Here is a 14,099-nt window from a genome sequence, read left to right on the forward strand (position 1 = left end):
GCAAAGCCCTAGTGAGGTCTGCACTTGCACTGTTATAGCATACCCCAGTTTGAAATTGGTATAAACTGGAGCAGTGTAAGTCATAATTTACATTGGCATAGCACATCTAGACTAAGAGTGTGAATAAGGTCATCCAAGAGTGCTTACTTCCCATCCATTTAGGAACTGATTGGAAGTTTCTAGGAAGGGATTGAAGCACTTATGGATAGAGTGGGTGTGGGTTTGTGTTCAGTTGTCAGCTTCAGAGGACCACAATTTTAAAAGCCTGGGTGAGTTACCATTTTGTCTTGTGCTGGAAGCTCAAAACCTAGGAATGGGAATCTCATGTGAAGATCAAACCTGAGGGGAAAAATGCATATAATTTACATTTGCATAACATCTTAAAATACCCAGATAGCAAATTCACCCCCAACTCTGTCAATTATCCTACCTCACAAATACAGTCCACCTATTCCTCCCTACTCATGCTGTCCATCAATGCACCCCTTTTCGCTTTTCCACACTGCACCAGTATTCCTTCTGTCTCCTCTAATCCACCAATACATGCACATACTATGCAATGAAAATTTAGTTTATATGAGCATTTTAACCATTCAATGTATATATTTTGCTTCAGGATTGAAATGACAGATTCTGTAAAATGATCAATAAAACCATAATGCACAACAGAAATTCCAAAAACATACTATAAAAATGCAGGCTGAGAGTAACAATGAAAAAAATTATAATATGAGTGAAGAGATTTTTTCACTTCCTTTTAAAAAAAAAAATGAAAACATAATTTAGCAAATTTAACAATGTAGATTTCCCTCCTTTGCTCACTCTACCAAATCAGTCAGAAGATATTCAGCTGAAATACAAGGATCCTGCAGCCCTTAGAAAGGACTATGGCCATATGAATTTATGTAAGTATGAAATTATCAGAATGCTTATTACTTACTGTGTATGATCTGGTCACGTTATCTATTTGAAGGCTGCACTGATTACATTTTCTTTTCTTTTCTAAATCTTTTCTTTTAAAAACAATTTTGGTGTGACCCTAGCATGAAAGGTCCAGAATCTCAGCTGATGTAAATCAGCATGCACTGATCTACACCAGCTAAGAATCTGGTCCAAAGTAACTATTGTTCTTCGAGGAGTGTCCCTGGGGGTGCTCCGCTTTAGGTGAATCTGCATCCCTGCTATTGGAGAATTTCAGTAGCAGTACCTGGTTGGGTCACATATGTTCTGTCCCCATCTCATGCCACCTCTGGCGGTTACACAGAACTGTACAACCAAATCCCCCTCGATTTCTTCTCTACTGCCCTTGGCTTAAGATGTAGCAATCAGTAATGCCTTTTGAGTTTGTCTTTATCTTAAAAATTAGAGTTAGAATTAGCAGTTTTGGAACTCAGTTATAGAATCATAGACTATTAGGATTGGAAGGGACCTCAGGAGGTCATCTAATCCAACCCCCTGCTCAAAGCAGGACCAACCCCAATTAAATTATCCCAGCCAGAGCTTCCTCAAGCTGCACATTAAAAACCTCTAAGGATGGAGATTCCATCACCTCCCTAGGTAACCTATTCCAATGCTTCACCACCCTAGTGAAAAAGATTTTCCTAATATTCAACCTAGATCTCCCCCACTGCAACTTGAGGCAACTGCTCCTTGTTCTCTCATCTACCACCATTGAGAACAGCCTGGCTTCATCCTCTCTGGAACCCCCTTTCAGGTAGTTAAAGGCTGCTACGAAATCCCCCCTCAATCCTCTCTTCTGCAGACTAAACAACCGTAATTCCCTCAGCCTCTCCTCATAAGTCATGTGCTCCAGCCCTCTCATAATTTTTGTTGCTCTTCTCTGGACTCTCTCCAGTTTGTCCACATCCTTTCTGTAGTGGGAGGCCCAAAATTGGATATAGTACTCTAAATGTGGCCTCACCAGTGCTGAATAGAGAATAATCACTTCTCTCGATCTGGTGGCAATGCTCCTACTAATGCAATCTAATATACCATTGGCCTTCTTGGCAATAAGGGCATAGTGCTGACTCATATCCAGCTTTTTGTCCACTGTAACCCCCAGGTCCTTTTCTACAGAACTCCTGCCTAGCCAGTCGGTCCACAGTCTGTAGTAGTGCATGGGCTCTGCAATCACATCAGCCAACTCCCTCAGCACCCTCAGATGCATTGCATCCAGCCCCATGTACTTGTGTATGTCCAGCCTTTCTAAATAGTCCTGAACCTGTTCTTTCAGCGCTGAGGGCTGCTCACCTCCTCTCCATTCTGTGCTGCCCACTGCAGTAGTCTGGGAGCTGACTTTGTCTGTGAAGAGAGGCAAAAAAAGCATTGAGTACTTCAGCTTTTTCCACATCATCTCTCCCTAGGTTTCCTCCCCCATTCTGTAAGAGACCTACACTTTCCCTGACCTTCTTCTTGTTGCTTACATACCAGTAGAAACCCTTCTTGTTACCCTTCACATCTCTTGCTAGCTTCAAGTCCAATTGTGCTTTGGCCTTCCTGATTACACTCCTGCATGCTCAAACATTATTTTTGTACTCCTTCCTGGTCATCTGACCAAGCTTCCACTTCTTGTAAGCTTCCTTTTTGTGTTTAAGCTCACAGAAGACTTCTTTGTAAAGCCACGCTTGTCGCCTGCCATATTTGCTATTCTTTCTGCACATCGAGATGTTTTTTTCCTGTTCCCTCAATGAGATTTCTTTAAAATACAGCCAGCTTTCTTGGACTTTTTTCACCCTCATATTAGCCTCTCTGGGGTGCCTTCTCATCAACTCCCTGAGGGGGTCAGTCTGCTTTTCTGAAGACTAGGGTCCTTATTCTGCTGTTCTCCTTTCTTCGTTTTGTCAGGATCCTGAACTCGACCATCTCATGGTCACTGCTGCCTAGGTTGCCACCCACTTCTACTTCCCCTACCAAATTTTCCCTGTTTGTGAGCAGCAGGTCAAGAGAAGCACGGTCAAGAGAAACCCTAGTTGGTTGCTCCAGCACTTGCACCAGGAAGTTGTCCGCAACACTTTCCAAAAACTTCCTGGATTGTCTTTTCTCTGTTGTATTGCTCTCCCAACCGATGTCAGGGTGATTGAAGTCCCCCATGAGAACCAGATCCTGTGATCTGGAACCTTTCACTAGTTGTCTGAAGAAAGCCTTGTCTATCTCATCCTCCTGGTGTAGGGGCTATAACAGACACCCACCACGACATCACTCTTGTTGCTCTCACCATGAAACTTAACCCAGAGACTCTCAACAGGCTTTTCTGCAGTTTCATACTGGAGCTCGGAGCAATTGCTGGCTAAACTATCAAGCTCAATGGGTAGTGATCAATGGCTCGATGTCTACTTGGCAGCCAGTAATGAGCGGAGTTCCCCAGGGGTCAGTTCTGGGCCAGTTTTGTTCAACATCTTCATTAAGGATCTGGAGGGAGTGGATTGCACCCTCAGCAAGTTTGCACATGACACTAAGCTTGGGGGAGTGGTAGATGTGTTGGAGGGCAAGGATAGGATACACAATGACCTAGACAAATTAGAGGACTGGACCAAAAGAAATCTGATGAGGTTCAACAAGGACAAGTGCAGATGAGGTTCAGCAAGGACAAATGCAGACTCAGCCGGGATGAAAGACTGCTTGCTCGCCCACCCTGCCTCAGGGCCGGGGCGAAAGACTCATAGCCAAAGCTAACATTCCCCTTGTAGGAAGGTGCAGTGGCCTTCTTCCGAGCCAGGGTCCGAAGAAGAGCCACAACCGTGGGGCCGGATCGAACCCCATGCTACAGTCCCTAAAGTGACTTAAGGAACTAAAAAATCCCCACATACAAGTGATGCAAGGCTCTGCGATATACCCTGCCAGTGAAAAAACTCTAATTGCTCAGACCCCGGCTGAGGAGCCTTAAACTATAGTCGAAGGTGTGTGTAAAGAAGTTGTCGTGTTGACTTAAGTTATGTCAGCCACCAAAAAGGGGAATGTTGGAGGCCCAGTGTAATTTGAGTTGCTTGACGATGGTTTTAAGGCTCAAGTTGCTTGCTTGACCATTCTAGCCTCTGCAGCCTAACATCTTTTGGTTGGCAGAGGCAAATAGGAATACTGCACCTTGCAGATGTCTCAGTTTCTGCATACCATGGCAAATAATAAGATGAAATACATAATATGTATGTTTTCAGCTGCACATAGATAACAATGAGGGGAATAACAAGTTTTCCTTGAATGTCTGGGGTACATTTTTTCACTGCCAATGGGCATATTTTCTCACCGCCCCTCCTATCACCAGATGCTGTTTTGACAACCCCAATTGTCATGCTGAAAATTAAATGTAGTCAAGGGTAAGAACCCAGTGCTGGTAATAAAATATGTAATAATTAGTAAAAAGGTAAAAGCTGTGTATAAAAAGGCATAAAAAGTCACCACTTAGACAAAGGGGCATGCTCCATCAACACCTGATTCCACGGGAGGTGCTGCTAGTCAGACCAAAGGATCCACTGACTCCCTGGTGGGGCCCCTGAAGAAAGCCGTTCCCGTATACAGCTTTCTGAGCGACTACTTAGCTCTCCAGATTTAGTGAGTATGATATACTGTAGTTAATTTTAGGCTTTGTATCTTACTAGTATATTATAGAAAACCTTGCACATTAAACCTTATTGATGTGCAAATTGGGCGTACCATGTCTCACTGGTATCCACGCTGATCACTAAGCATCCAGTATCAACAGGTTGGATATTAGGAAAAACTTTTTCACTATGAGGGTGGTGAAGCACTGGAATGGGTTACCTAGGGAAATGGTGGAATCTCCATCCTTAGAGGTTTTTAAGGCCCAGCTTGACAAAGCCCTGGCTGGGATGATTTAGTTGTGGTTGGTCCTGCTTTGAGCAGGGGGCTGGACTAGATGACCTCCTGAGGTCTCTTCCAACCCTTATCTTCTATGATTTTATGATTCTCTATTACATACAGTGCAACTCCTCCACTTTTTCTCCCCTGCCTGTCCTTCCTGAACAGTTTATACCTATCAATGACAGTGCTCCAGTTGCATGAGTTACCCCACCAAGTCTCAGTTATTCCAATCACATCATAGTTCCTTGACTGTGCCAGGACTGACAATTCCTCCTGCTTGTTTCCTAGGCTTCTTGCTTTCGTGTACAGGCACCTAAGACAACTAGCCAATTGCTCTACTTTCTCAGTGTAGAAAGTAGGCCTCCCCTGTTGCACCCTCCTCCTTGTGCTTCCTCCTGATGTCCCGCTTCCCTCTGGGCTTAGGTCCCCGTCCCTGGCAAACCTAGTTTAAAGCCCTTCTCATTAGGTTAGCCCATCTGCCTGCGAAGATGCTCTTCCCTCTCTTCGTTAGGTGGATCCCATCTCTTCCTAGCAATCATTCTTCCTGGAACAACATCTCCTGGTCAAAGAATCCAAAGTCTTCTCTCTGACAGCACATGTTACCACGCATTTACTTCTGCAATTCGATGGTCCCTATCTGGGCCTTTGCCTTCAACAGGGAGGATGGATGAGAACACCATTTGTGCCTCAAACTTCTTTATCCTTCTTCCCAGAGCCACATAGTCTGCAGTGATCCACTCAAGTTTATTCTTGTCAGTGTCATTGGTGCCCACGTGGAGAAGCAGAAAGGAGTAGCAGTCTGAAGGCTTGATAAGTCTCGGCAGACTCTCTGTCACATCCTGAATTCTAGCTCCAGGCAAGCAGCACACTTCTTGAGGTTTCCCAGTCCGGATGGCAGATGGATGACTCTGTCCTGCTTAGAAGGGAATACCCAACCACCACCACCACCCTTCTCTTCCTCTTGGGAGTGGTGGTCGTGGAACACCCATCCCTAGGGATAATGCATCCCATGCCTTCTGATCGATGGGGCCACCTTCTGATCTTTTTCCCTCAGATGAATCTTCCAAACTGTTCTCTACCATAGTACCTGTGCAGAAAGCCTGAAAACGATTGCCTACCTTACTCTGCACTGAGGATATACAGGTTCTTCTCTGTCTTCTGCAGATCACATGCTGCCAATTTTCTTCCCTGTTCTTCACTGCCCTCTGATTCTTCCATATTCTGTGCCTGCAGTAGCAAATGGTGCCTTCTATCCAGAAAGTCTTGATTTTCCTTAATGCAAAGCAGGGTTGATAGTTGAGTTTCTAGTCCTTTAACCTTCTCTTCCAATATGGAGACAAGCTTGCACTTTATGCAGATGAAATTGCTTCTATCCTCTGGGAGAAAGACAAATATAGGACATCCTATGCAAGTCACAACAACTGATTGCTCACTTTCCATATTATCTTTCCTCCAAGAGCCCCTTCAGATGCTGTATTTACTGCTCAGCTAGGCCTGAAAGGCAAAACCCTGTGTGGGCTCTCTCCCAAGGCAAACTCCCAGGCAAATTCTCTGTTTGCTTCTCCTTTGTTCACAGCTCACTTGGTTCACAACTGGCTGCTTCTTATAAGGCAGTTAGTTAGTTTAGCTATTTATCTCTTCCCCATTTATATTTTTTATTAAAAAATTTTTTCTTAATAGGTTAGGTATTATTTCTTACTATACCCTTTAGCATAGTATAAATTCCCTCCCTCACAGAAGAAGCTTTATTCTAAAGGGCATGCCTGAAATCCCAGGTTTTAAATGCTACCTATCCTGCCAGGAGTCAATCCCAGTTTCTGATGTACACTTGCAGTCTGTCCGCTGTCTCAGTGAGACACACATCCCACAAAAGTGCTCCCATTACCATAATCTTAAAACTCATGCCAGAAAAGCAAGGGATCTTAAGCTAAAACTTTTCTTGATGGAGAAGTCTCTATGCCTGGGTTCTGATCTGGGATTGTGTACCCCTCCTAGATGCTAGTCTCTGGCGATGTCATCGGACGAACATGTCCCACCACCCTCTCAGAGGAAAGGGCTCTTCTCCAGAAAGGTGGCAAAAAATAGGCTACGACCTCTCCTTCCCAGGAGACAATCCCCAACCCATGAGATGCTATTGGTACCAATCGCACTGAAGCCAACTACGTCTGAGGCGGTGGGACCTTCCGGTGCCATAGGTACTGTGACAGCCAAAGACCTTAAGTGGGCAGGCTCAGAGAGAAGCAGCAAAGAAAAACTTATCCTCCCTCCCTCATTACCGTCAGAACCACTCAAATGTGGCACTGAACAGCTTAGCAGTGCTGCACTCTACAGTTCTACCTTCTGCCTCTATAGCTCATAGCACACAATCATTGATACCAACAACTGCTGTAATTTCATTGTCACCACCACCAACACCCTCCTCGGTACCGATGCTCTTGGTACCACAGCAGTTTTTCTGGCATAAAGACCTCCAAATCTCTTCAGCACTGGAATCTCCTCTCCTCAGTACTGATGTCACTCCAGCATGCTCAATACCACACCGATTTACACCATCATCCAGATCAGCGCCTCCTTTTTCCAGTGAAGAGGCTGATGATGAGGAAGGGGAAATCTACTCATCACATCACTACTAGCCCATCTAGACAGCTATCTGACCAGGTCCAGCACAGCAACCACTCCAGGACTGACACCTATGGGTGGTGTGGACATCTATGAATGCCACCACCAATGCCATTCATACCACAGTGACCCTACTGGGATCCATAGGCGGCATACTGTCACCACTATTCTAAGCCTCCCAGTACCCACAGTGAGAGATCAGGACATTCTCCATCACCCTCAATACCTGGACCTTCTTAATTCCTGGAAGAGGCACCTGAAGGTCTAGAGGAGACTTCTGATCAGGAAGTCACCCCAGCTACCAGATTTTCCTTTTCCTCTTTCGACAAAGCCATCATGCCCCCACCACACATGACAGATGACAGTTTTAAACAATTTCAAGAGCTTTTTAAGAGTATTGCAGACTCATTAGAAATACCATTGGAAGAAGTTGCAGAGATTCAACACAAGTTGCTGAACATTTTACAAAAGGTCAGCTTCATCCTGGTTTGCTCTCCCTATAAATGAGGCATTCATGAACCTGGCCAAGATCATCTGGAAGACCCCAGCAACAATTCTGTCCACTTGTAAAAGAGCAGACAAAAATATTCCATTCCCTTGAAGGGATGGAATTTTTGTTTTCACACCCCACATCAAACTCGCTAGTGGTAGAGGCTATGAATGAACGGGGCAGACAACATCACTCCAGATCCACTCCATGAGATAGGGACTGAAAACGATTAGATTTTTTGGGGGCTTAAGGCCTACTCATCAGCAACCCTATAATTCAGGATCACCAATTACGAGGCACTGATAGCCAAATATAACCACTCCAATTATTCAAAGATGTCTCAATTTATTGATTATCTCTGAGGACAAAAATGAGAAATTTAAATCAGTTATCTCAGAGGGCCTTCTAGCTTGAACACCCTTACAAGCTTCACTGATTTTGGCAGTGTAGCCAATTGCCACGGGATCCCTACCCTTCAAGGTCCTCTGGGTGGTCTCCTCCCTCTTAAATAACTAAACTCGTAGGTGTCACCTGCTGCAATCACCTGTGGTGGTTTATTTACAGTGCTTTATTGCAGTTCTCACTCCCAAATCAGAACCGCTTGGCCGAGACTCTGGGTTGCTCACCCTTGCTGCTCAGGAGCCAAACTCCTACCCTCCTTCCTGGCCATGCCTCTCCCTAGTTTCTCCCTGGCTTGCTTATATGTTCCCTCCAGCGAGGGGAACAGCTGTTCCTGCTTACCCCATTAAGCCTGATCCTGGCTTGGGTTAATTAGCACCTCCAGTTGTTATCCCTTTCCCTGCTGTCAGAGTTCTGCTGGTTTTGCTTACTCTGGTCCAGGTAGCCATGGTGGGGGGAGGGATTTGCAGAGGCGCTGATGGGCTTACCCCCTCCACTTAGCGGATGGTCCAGAATTAGCCAAACAACAGATTAGCAAAATCAGAGTTTATTCTTTACGTAAAGAAGGTGGTCCCTTCAAATATAAGGGGCGACAGCTTAAAACTACATTCTAACAGCTTATATAGTTCCACAGAAATCTTTATATGTCACAGCTTCCATGGTCATACACACTAAAAAAACTACCCATCCAGGAATTTCCTTAGCTCAATACTTGCAACTTTTCTTATCTAAGTTACAAGGTCTTTCTCTGCATTCCATCCCTGCTGGCGTCTAGGTTCCATAACTATCTTGTTAACCCTTAACATTCTAAGATTTAAACTTCTGCTAGAAAGGCACTTTCCATCTCAGGCTTTTACAGCCATTACTAAAATCAGTTCTCAGCAGAAACAGAGACCCCATATTCTTTTCCCTTCACACTACCTTGTAGGATGCCAGAACACCACCATGGATGCGTCGAGCATAAAATTCTCTCAGGAGCATGAATGGGAAATGAACACTACAGTACTAGATTGGGGTTTCCCAATTCTAGACCTTTTTGCTACAACCTAGAATGCCAAGTGCCTACACTTCCACTCAAGAGCAGGATTGGGATCCCAATCTCTGGGCAATGCTTTTCTCCACAAATGGATTGTGTCTCTACTGTACACATTTCTCCCACCCCTCTCCTGTCCAGGGTCATCCACAAGATAAGGATCGACAAAGCCAGAGTCGTCATGATAGCTCCCACATGGCCCAGACAAACATGATTCCCTTACCTGTAAAACATGGTAGTATGCCCACCATGATCTTTTCCCCTTTCTTCCACATCTCGTCTCAGGATGCAGGCCACATCTGCCACCCGAACCTGGAAATAATCTATCTGAAGGCATGGTTACACTATGGTTCCAAGGAAATGAAATGACGAGTTCAGAGGAAGTAAAGGCCATACTATTAAACAGCAGAAGATTTACTACATAATATACTTATCAGCACAAATGGAAAAGATTCCACATATTGTGCCAAAATAGACCAACAGTGGCAACTAACTCTCCTCTACCAATGGTATTAGGCCCGATTTCTTGAGTTCCAGTATCTAATCTATCAATGAGCTCAATCAGAATACACCTCACATCAATCACAGCTTTCTATCACAAACTCGACGAGTTCTCAGTCTTCGCCCACCCTACCACTAAATGATTTCTCCAAGGTATTTGTAACCTTTGATCCTGAAATACGAGTCCTATCACACCATGGGACCTTAATCTAGTGCTACAATGCCTGAGTAGGGCCCCATTCAAACCCTTGGCAACATGTTTACTTCTCCACCTCTTGATGAAGGTGGTCTTTCTCATCACCATGACATTCGCATGATGAGCAAAGGAACTTGGGACTCTCCATGGCACACCCCCATACACAGTATTCTTCAAAAACAAGGTTACTCAAAGGCGACATCCAAAATTTTTACGTAAAATGCCTTCCTCATTCCACTTGAACCAACCCATCCATCTCCTATCGTTCTTCCCAAACCTCTTGGGAGCAAACAAGAAGTGATGTTCCACACCCTGGACATCAGACGGGCACTAGAACTTTACATTGAAAGGACTAAACCCTTCTGAAAGTCACCAAAGTTATTTCTTTCTATCACAGAAACATCTAAAGGAGCTGCCATATCCAAACAAAAACTCTCAAAATGGATCTCTGGATGCATTGACCTTTGTTACCAACAACAATGCCCACTGGAGACCCTCACACCAGCTTGCTTTCTGTGTCAATAGCTTTCCTCAGCAATGTACCCATCATGGACATCTGCAAAGCAGCAACCTGAGCGTCATCCCACATGTTTACAGAGCATTACACAATAAAGGACTCGACATCAGATGCTGTGCTTGGACTTACTGTCTTATCATCCATCACAAATGCAACGCTGAAGCCCCTTCCTTCCAATGCGGGACTCTGCTCTACAGTCACCTAAAGTGGAGCACCTACAGGGACGCTCCTTGAAGAAGGAGGAGGATGATGTGGAGGAGGTGATTACTCACCCTCCCCTCTACTTCTGAGTTTTTCTGCTGTGGACTCTGCAGTAGAGAAAGAACTGAGTAACCACCAGAGGCGATGCAAGGTGGGGACAGCACATGTGTGACCCAACCAGACACTGCTACTGAAATTCTCCAATCACAGGCGTATGCAGGGATGCAGATTCACCTAAAGTGAAGCACCCACAGAGACAACTATCTCTAAGAATCTTAGTTACTGCACAGGGTGAGTGATCTTGTCCTCTTCTCCCCTAATCAAATTGTCTCTTCTTGCTGTTGTTTCTTGTAGGGGAACCTGTGGAATATAACATCAAACAAAGCACAGAAATCACCCAGAAAGAAGATAAAATGCAACTGCAACAGCAAATCAGCCACTTTAGAAATGAAGGAAATGTGGAATCAAAAGAAAGAGGTTTCCTAGAGCTATTGAAAAGGTACTATAGTTGCTTTAAACCATCTAGAGACAGATTTATCCCTAGGGGTAGCAGGTGCAATGCCCATTCATTAATTCATTATAGTAGAATGATAGTTCTGCTATAGTTGAGGTTGGGACTAGCTTAACAGCTTCCCCCCACCCCCCAAATGATCTGCAATCCACATGCTTACATGGATGGTCTTGAAAATTGCTGTTTGCCTTGGGGGTATTGGGACAGGGCTACTGATTGAAATTTGGGTTCAGCTGGGCTCTCAAGTTACAACTCTCCCTAAAATTCACAAGATATGCAAATGTTACATTTATTTTTGTTTTTGTGCAAAATGGGGACTTAAACTGTGTAACTCTGGTACTCCCCAAACTAATATTATCCACTTGGAATTAACCTCAGCTAGTGTGCTACCCCAAAATTTGACTCAGTTTACCCACACAAATGCCCAGTTACGTCAACAGACCAATCACAAGTCCTTTCTCTATCAAAGGGTGACAGGAGGTGGCTCACCCTAGGGTATTTCATAGAATATTACAGTTGGAAGGGACCTTAGAGGTCATCTAGTCCAACCCCCTGCTCAAAGCAGGACTAACCTCAGCTATATCATCCCAGCCAGGGCTTTGTCAAGCCTCAGCTTAAAAACCTCTAAAGATGGAGATTCCACCACCTCCCTAGGTAACCCACTCCAGTGCTTCACCACCCTCCTAGTGAAAAACCTTTTCCTAATGTCCAACCTAGACCTCCCCCACTGCAACTTGAGACCGTTGCTCCTTGTTCTGTCATCTGCCACCATTGAGAACAGCCTAGCCCCATCCTCCCTGGAACCCCCTTTCAGGTAGTTAAAGGCTGCTATCAAATCCCCCCTCATTCTTCTCTTTTGCAGACTAAACAAGCCCAGTTTCCTTAGCCTCTCCTCATAAATCCTGTGCTCCAGCCCCCTAATTATTTTTGTTACCCTCCACTGTACTCTCTCCAACTTGTCTACATCCTTTTTGTAGTGGGGGGCCCAAAACTGGACACAATACTTGCAAGGGTTTACCAGGGATTTTCCCTTTAGATCATTGGAAAACTCCCCATGACTGACTTCAGTTTACCCTTGGTAGGACATGAGTACAGCCTTCTGATGAGGGATTGACACTCAGACAAAAACTTCTTTGAAAACAAAGCATTCTTTATTTGTTACCAATCTTCACCTGAATAGGGAGGGAAATGACTTCTAGGATGGAGCTGGCACAACTGATTGAGAGCTTTAAACTAGGGAGATGGGTGGGAGATGCCTAGGTAATCTCCATGCCTGATTTTAGCATTGAGAGAGAGGAAAATGAAGTAAGAAAGGACACAGCAGTGGAAAGCAGAATGGATATAAAGAGGAAGGGTAGTGTAGACACCAGTCTAAGAGGCGATGTTGGCAGTAGAATGACTGTGCCAAATCAGATAAGGAACGTGAGCAAAGCCAAACAGCACAAATTAAGATGTTTGTATACCAATGAGAGGAGCCTGGGTAACAAAATGGTCAACCTAGAGATACTGGTAGAGGAAGTGAAACCAGATATTATAGGGATAACAGAAACATGGTGGAATAGTAGTCACGACTGCTGTACAAGTATTGAAGGGTATGTGCTGTTTAGGAAAGACAGATATAAAGGCAAAGGTGGTGGAGTAGCATTGTATATTAATGATGATTAGTGATGCTGTAAAACAATTAGAAGTGATGGAATTGATAAAACAGAGGCTGTCTGGGTAAAAATCACATTAGGGAAGAAAACTACTAGAGTTTCCCCTGGGATAGTGCTTGGGATGTGCTATAGACCACCAGGATCTGATTTAGACATGGATAGAACCCTCTTTAAGGCTTTTAATGAAGTAAATACTACTGGGAACTGTGTGATTATGGGAGACTAACTTCCCAGAGGACAAGTGCTAGTAGTAATAATAGGGCCCAGATTTTCCTGAATGTGATAGCTGACAGATTCCTTCAGCAAATAGTTACTGAACCAACAAGAGGGGATGCCATTTTAGATTTGATATTGGTGAGTAGTGAGGACCACATAGAAGAACTGGTTGTAGGGGACAATCTTGGTTCAGGTAACCATGAGCTGATTCAATTCAAACTAAATGGAAGGATAAATAAAAATAGATCTGTGACTAGGGTCTTTGACTTCAAAAGGGCTAACTTAAAAAAATTAAGGGAATAAGTTGGGGAAATGGACTGGACTGAAGAACTCATGGATCTAAAGTTGGAGGAGACTTGGAATTACTTCAAGTCAAAGTTGCAGGAACTATCTGAAATCTGCATCCCAAGGAAGGGGAAAAATTCATAGGCAAGAGTTGTAGACCAAGCTAGATGAGTAAGCATCTCAGACAGGTGATTAAGAGAAAACAGAAAGCCTACAAGGAGTGGAAGATGGGAGGGATCAGCAAGGAAAACTACCTCTTGGAGGTTAGATGTAGAGATAAAGTGAGAAAGGCCAAAAGCCAAGTAGAGTTGGACCTTTCAAAGGGAATTAAAACCAATAGTAAAAAGTTCGGTAGCCATATGAATAGGAAGAAAACCAAGAAAGAAGAAGTTGGACCTCTATGCACTGAGGATGGGGTTGACGTTAAGGATAATCTAGGCATGGCCGAATATCTAAACAAATACTTTGCCTCCATTTTTAATGAGGCTAATGATGATGGAGGTAGAAATTACCACATCTGAGGTAGAAGCCAAACTCGAACAGTTTAATGGGACTAAATCGGGGGCGCCAGATAATCTCTATCTGAGAATATTAAAGGAACTAGCACATGAATTTGCAAGCCCATTAGCAAGGATTTTTAATGAATCTGTAAAATCAAGGG

The 14,099-nt window shown here is 44.2% G+C and overlaps 1 protein-coding gene across 1 annotated transcript in view; it reads left to right on the forward strand.

Annotated features, from left to right (window-relative positions):
• MAJIN (membrane anchored junction protein) overlaps positions 1-14,099 on the forward strand; it is a gene marked incomplete at its 5' end in the record, with an annotated part of 128,763 nt that overhangs the window by 67,239 nt on the left and 47,425 nt on the right. The window contains 2 exons of the mRNA XM_067556303.1: positions 836-905; positions 11,126-11,270. Coding sequence (XP_067412404.1) covers positions 836-905; positions 11,126-11,270 — 215 coding nt within the window. The remainder of the gene's footprint in view (positions 1-835; positions 906-11,125; positions 11,271-14,099) is intronic.

Source organism: Emydura macquarii, unplaced genomic scaffold, assembly GCF_026122565.2.
Source record: "Emydura macquarii macquarii isolate MOO-44397 ecotype Brisbane River unplaced genomic scaffold, CSIRO-AGI_Emac_v2 contig_1704, whole genome shotgun sequence".
In the NCBI taxonomy this organism is placed as follows: Eukaryota; Metazoa; Chordata; order Testudines; family Chelidae; genus Emydura; species Emydura macquarii.